Raw genomic sequence first — 7,057 nt, 5'->3', positions numbered from 1 at the left:
AAACAATTAGAATACATGAAACAAGGTAGATATTCAGGAAATCAAAAATTCCTTTGGAAGCTGGCAAAATTACATAAATGAAACTGAAGACAGATTCTAGACCTTGAAGACAGGAGTGTGGCTAGTAACCATGAAAGGAAAGATCTCTTAAAAATAACATGGAAGCAGGTAATAACAATGCAACAGCTGCAAGATGATGCTAACAGAAGCAATATAAGATTGATATGTGTCAACAAAAAAAAGAAGACAGCACAACATTAAAAAGACTATTTGCAGAAGTAACAGCAGCAAACATGGGAAAAGCAAATGAAATAAAGATAAGAGAGGCATAGAGGACTCCAATTAGTCATAACCAAAATAAATCTACACTTTGATGTATAATAATCACAATCCCAGAAATTCAGCACAAGAACAGAGTATTAAAATTGCTACTAAAAAGAAACAGATCACCTATAGAGGAAAACCTATCAGACGCATGACAGTCTTCTCAACACAAATCATCAAGTCAAAAAGAGTATGAAATGAAGTATTTCATGTACTTCCAACCCAGAATGCAATGCTCTTTAAAACTATCAAAATCAATGGAGAAATAAGATATTTCCATAACAAAGAACAACTAAAAAACTTCACAACCAACCCTGAAAAGGGCACTGAAAGACATTCTAGAAAGAAATAAAAATCACAATTCCAAAAACAGCAACAGAAAGAAACCAACAGGCAGGACAAACAATTAAACAGAGGGCAAAAGTAGGGAATAAACAGTAGAAAAATAGGATGAGAAGATGAGTCAGTACATGCCAGTTATGGCCTTTAATGTAAGTGGCCTAAATTCATCAATCAAAAGAAACGAACAGGCACAGTGGATCAAGAAACAAAATCCAACAATATGTTGTGTACAAAAATACATCTAACACAATAAGAAGATCATAGTCTAAAAGTCAAAGGATGAAAAAAAATGCTCCATGTAACACAAACCAAAAAAATTTTAAAAAGCAAGGGTAGCTACTCTGTTTGTGGACAATGTAAACGTCAAACTAAGAAAGGTCCAAAAAAAATTTTTTAAAGTGTCACTACATACTACTTAGGGGAAAACTTCACAGGGAGGAGATAACAATCATGAATATATACGCAGTTGGGGAGCATCCAATGATGTAACACAAATATTAATAGACATGAAAAATCAAATAACCAATAATACAATTATAACTGAGGACCTTAAAATCCCATTATCACAAAGAGACAGATGAATTAGACAAAACAAGCAGCAAAGAAATAACAGAACTGAATCAAATGTATGAACAAATAGACTTAGTAGAAACGTACACAGTATTTCATTCAACAACACCAGAATATACATTCTTCTCAGGTACACATGGGACAGTTTACAAATTGGACCATAGAACATGCTTATGTAAATGCAAAAGAATTGAAATTATCTAGTACATATTATCTGACCATAGTACAGTGAAAATGGAAATGAATGACAAAACTAGTTGCAAAAAAGTTCATAAACACGTGGAAATTAAATAATACCTCATGAACAATGAGTTACAGATAAACAAGAAAAGTTAAACAATATCTAAAATCAAATGAAAATTCAAATACAGATTTTTGGAATATGTGGTATGCAATGAAAGAAGTTCTAAAAAAGGAAATTTATAGTGGTGAATTCTCAAATCAGGAAAACAGAAGGAGCAAAAATAAACAATCTAATGCTGCACCTCAAACTTCTTCAAAAAGAGTAACTCAAGCTCAAAGCCCAAAGAAAAGAAGAAATAATAAAAATCAGAGAAGAAATCAATGCAATTGAGATTAAGAAAATAACACATAATAAATGAATTAAAAAGTGTATTCTTTGAAAGAATAAATAAAATTGAGAAGCCCATAGCCAATATTATTCAAAAAAGGAAAGAAAAACTCAAGTTCATGCAATGATGAATGAAAAGGGTGAAAACATTAGAGATGCTGTGGAAATACACAAGATCATTAGTAACTACTTTGAAAATCTTTATGCTGATAGGATCAAAAACGGAGAAGAAATGGATGGAGTCCTAGAAACATATAAATTGCCAAAGCTTGGTCAAAAAGATATAAAACTTCTGAATAGCCCAGTATCAGTTAATGAAATTGAAAATGTAGTTAAAAATTTGCCACCACCAACAACATAAAAAAGCCCAAGTCCTGATGAATTCACTGTTGAATTCTACAATACATTTAGAAATAATGAACTGCCAATACTCCTTGAACTCTAATGAACTTGAAAGGGAAGCAATTCTCCCTAACACATTCTGGGAAATATTACCCTGACACCAAAACCAGAAAAACACCCAACAAAAAAGAAAATTAAAGGCTAGCTTTCTAGGGAACACTGAGGTGCTGAAATCCTCAATGATGCTTTAAACCAAGAATAACTTATTCATGGCAGACTAGATTTGGAGAATAAATCCAGTGCAGCACCTGGAAATTTTCCAGAGAGAATTTAATCAAACACTGCTTTGGAATGGGATCAATTATGGGGGATTCTACACCTTATACTAAAGCTTCATTCCAGGACTCCAGTGTTACCCTGCCACAGAGACTGTGTGAGAGGACAAGGTCTATACATAGATCCTGAGAGATCAGGTCAGGAAGAACCCAGGCCTGTGCTCGCTGGTGGGAGGCCAGGGCCAGAGGAAGCTGGATCTGAAGGTAATGGCACTGAGTTCAGCAGTCTGCTTGAGCCCTGGTCCTGCTGACTATAATCCTGTGGAAATCAATGGCCTGATGGCTTCTCCATGTACCATGGTGATCAGGGAAGCATCTCCCAGTTACCACAGCCTGGGTTTACAGACAGAAATAATGAGGTAATATGTGTGAAGCATTAATTACACTAAGCTTAAAATAAGAGATAGTACTATCAATGATTGATGACAGCCATCAGGGGCGCCTGAGGAGGGTAAGATAGGACTTTCTAAAATCTGAATTAGCAAGAGACTTATTTGAGTCTTTAGGTTGTAGGTCACCATTTCTATCCTTCTCCATTGAGCCATGTAAGCCAATAGCCAGTAGTGGGTTTGAAGTACATCAATTACAAGAAATTAAGTCATTAAAAAACTTTTACTTTACAATTTGCTCTATATAACTTGAAAAGTATTTTGAACTGTTTCCATAAAATATTATATGTGTATTAAATAATTGTGTTATTTAAAATCCAACTTTAAATGTCACTCTTCTCGATGTTATTGAAAATATTTATTACTAAAGTATCTTGTATCTTTCATTACAAAATACTCATAAGATGAACAGACATGGAATGAGTAAAATTAATGTTGCCATTATCTTTTCAATTTATTATTCCTTCATTGAATATCGAAGTAAGCTTAGAATCAACATGATAGTTGTGAGATAATTTATTACATTATACAACAAATATTGTAATTCTCAAATGAGAGTGCATTCATTCTTACACAATACTTAAAAGAAAACGGTGACTGAAGAACTGATAGATGCTTGAAGATAAGTTGTGTTTTGGGGTAGTGCACTGTTTGCTACTCACTTGAGAATGTGCTAATGGTCTCTGGTGTATTTGAATCTCTAGAATCTTCAGAGATGTATCCCCAAAGGGAAACCATCATAAAAAACACCATAACTGATATACAATACCAAGAACCTTGAATTTCTTATGAAAGATGATTGAATTCTTATTTGAAGAGGTAAGATTTTGGCTTTTGTGTTTGAATCTGCTTCCTTACTGATTTTTTTTTTTTTTTTTTTTTTTTGCCATTTGAGACTTTACTTTTGAAATTCTATCTGTGTTCACAAGCTGGGCAGATATACTAAGGAATCTGCTAGTAATAACTCTAGATAAATTGACTTAAGCTTCCACAATTAAATTACTGGGCATAAGTAGGCATAAATCTGCTTAGTAATATTTCATATTTATTCACTCTCATGGTATCAGCATATAAATTTAGCATGTATTCACAACGCCAATAAATTCACTAGCTTTGAAGGAATTTGAAGGTCTCCTGTCAGTAAATATGTAAAAAGAGCTGCTGTGATTATTGTTCTGAATGCCATAGCATCACAGGTGCAGGCCACTTTGGACAAAGGGTATAAAACCAAAACTCTTGACAGACAAGAGTCAATCCAGCCCCTAGCTAATTGAACATTAGTAAGCCTATTGATTTTTATTTTAAAACTTTATATAGTTGCATACGATGTTGAAAGTAACATTATCTCTCAATGATAATAATCCAATCAGAAACATTTGACTTTAGCAAGCAATTTTAAGTGTTTGAACTTACATCCATACTTATGTTAATAATACTTCTGTAGTGATGTGTATAGTGATTGATTTAATATTTCAAGCTACTTGTGGAAGCAGTGTTTAAATTGAGAACATGCAATGGTGGATAAACTTATGACAGATAGCTTTATTCATAACATTACCTTTAAATTCCTGTCTGTTTCTTCTTTGTTCTAACAAGAAGCTTGTATTTCTCCTTTTAAAAAGTACTGTTTAAAGATTATATGTTATAAATCATAGAATCAACCAGGCACCTCTCTTATATGTTAGCTGTCATAAAACTGAATGTTGTTTGTGTTATCTCTCAATTTACAAGTGTAGTCAACTTCACTACAACCATTATTTAACTTTATCTAAAGAATAGTTCCTAAAACAATGAGCTGAGTGAAATCTGCCCAGAGTCTCATTTCCAACTTTATCTGTAATCCTAGATAAGTTATTTAACATTTCAAACTATTTCCTCATCAATAAACAGTAGAAAAAATACACAGAAATATTTTAAGTATTAATTATTATTTAATAGAAATTACAATAGAGATTATCTATGAAGGGTTTTTTGTGACCAAAATTTAGAAACCAGTCAATAAATATTTCCCATTGTATGAGATGTATCTCAATTCTCCATCAGATAATTCCTTATACATTTCAATCCTTATTTCTACACTTAAAATTTCTTATAGTTTTCCTCATGTTTCACATTTTAAAATATTTAGCTATAACATCAACTTTATATATTCTATAACATTTATAAATACATACACACTGAGCTGGGCTTGGAGGTGCACACCTGTAATCCCGGCACTACCAAAAACTGAAAATGGGGACCAGAAGTTAAAAGTTCCTGGAAATCTAGTACTTTAGCAAGAATCCATCTCAAAAAATTAGTGACTAAAAATGTTTGTAAGTATACCTTAGTGAGAAAACCAACAGGTTTCAGTATGAAAAAAATAAGATACATATCCTTTTAAACAAGTTTCAGTGCTTTGTCTGAAAGCAATTTTACAACATAGAATTATTCAATATATGTAATCACATGAAAAAGTCTTGAACCAAATTTTGAAAGAGTATTTCTTTATAAAAAAAAAAAACTTCCATGTATGTATTAGTGAAAATGAAGCTATCATATTTACAAATGTTTTAGTATGATATTTACATTACAGGTTTATTTAGGCAGCAGCTTCATTGTCTCATGGATTTGCTGATGGATGGGAATCACACTGCAGTAACAGAATTCATTTTATTGGGTTTAACAAATGACCTTGTCCTCCGAGTCATCCTCTTCATGATCATCCTGTGCATCTACCTGGTGACTGTATCTGGTAATCTCAGTACAATCATTCTTATCAGACTCTCTTCTCAACTCCACCATCCCATGTACCTTTTCCTAAGTCACTTAGCTTTTGTTGACATAGGCTATTCATCATCTGTCACACCCAATATGCTTGTAAACTTCCTGGTGGAGATTAACACAATTTCACACCATGGATGTGCCATTCAGCTTGGTTCTGTTGTTTTCTTTGGGACAGCCGAGTGCTTCCTGCTGGCTGCCATGGCCTATGATCGCTTTGTGGCCATCTGCAGCCCATTGCTCTACTCAACCAAAATGTCCACACGAGTCTGCATTCTTTTACTTCTAGTTGCTTACCTAGGTGGTTTTCTTAATGCTTGTTCCTTCACTCTTTGCTTCTACTCTTTATTCTTCTGTGGACCAAATCAGGTCAATCACTTTTTCTGTGATTTTGCTCCTTTAGTTGAGCTCTCCTGTTCTGATGTCAACATCCCTGCAGTTTTCCCCTCATTTTCTTCTGGCTCCATCATTGTGGTCACAGTGTTTGTCATAGCCATTTCCTACATCTACATCCTCATCACCATCCTGAAGATGCGCTCCACTGAGGGGCGCCACAAAGCCTTCTCCACCTGCACCTCCCACCTCACTGCAGTCACCCTGTTCTATGGGACCATTACCTTCATTTATGTGATGCCCAAGTCCAGCTACTCCACCGACCAGAACAAGGTGGTGTCTGTGTTCTACTTGGTAGTGATTCCCATGTTAAATCCTCTCATTTACAGTCTCAGGAACAAGGAAATCAAGGAAGCTTTAAAGAAACAGCTTGGTAGGAAAATATTGTTTTAGCAATATTTTGATTATGAAGGACTTGATATAGTAATAATACTTTATGTATACAATAACAAAAAGAAAAATGAGTGTGTCTGGTTGCAATATATCTTTTGATAATGACTACCCAGTACAGAGCCTTTTAGTAACTGTAGAAATTGAATTTTCAGGCAAAATTAATCAAAGTCTGATAATGAGTTAAGTTTGTAATAGCAATTTATAATTAAAAATTCCTCAATATATAATTTACCTTTTGCAATTCATTTTAAGTTATAGAGTTCTTCAACACTACGTTTATCTGTTGTAAATTGAGATTATTATACTTCTATATCTTAAGATATTGTCCATTTTCAGTATCATATTATCTTAAAATTTGCATGACAGTTGTAGTTATTGAACACCACCTGAGACTAAAGGACAAAGTAGTACAGGCAGTGAAGTTAATGAAATACTTTTCTTGCAGTAAAGTTACCTGTTGGGTATGAGTTTGTGGATTTATAAAATTGTAATCTGTTTTTGACCTCTGATTTCAATCTTAGATATAAAGAGGCTACCAAAAATATAGGATGATATTCCCCTCATTAACTGGTGAATTGCATTATCAGGACAAAAAGCATACATCCTTTGTAGAAATGACCACGTTTCCTGAGTTA

The 7,057-nt window shown here is 33.6% G+C and overlaps 1 protein-coding gene across 1 annotated transcript; it reads left to right on the top strand.

The window, feature by feature from the left end:
- The first annotated feature begins 5,477 nt into the window (after positions 1-5,477).
- Positions 5,478-6,422, top strand: LOC100722396 (olfactory receptor 5P6-like). Its single transcript, XM_003462461.1, has one exon. It carries the CDS (start codon positions 5,478-5,480, stop codon positions 6,420-6,422), a length of 945 nt encoding a protein of 314 aa, XP_003462509.1.
- Positions 6,423-7,057: the final 635 nt, after the last annotated feature.

The sequence above is a fragment of the Cavia porcellus genome, unplaced genomic scaffold (genome assembly GCF_034190915.1).
Source record: "Cavia porcellus strain 051 isolate PalLab524CR breed Dunkin Hartley unplaced genomic scaffold, mCavPor4.1 scaffold_9, whole genome shotgun sequence".
In the NCBI taxonomy this organism is placed as follows: domain Eukaryota; kingdom Metazoa; phylum Chordata; class Mammalia; order Rodentia; family Caviidae; genus Cavia; species Cavia porcellus.
This window is presented reverse-complemented; position numbering and strand designations above follow the sequence as displayed.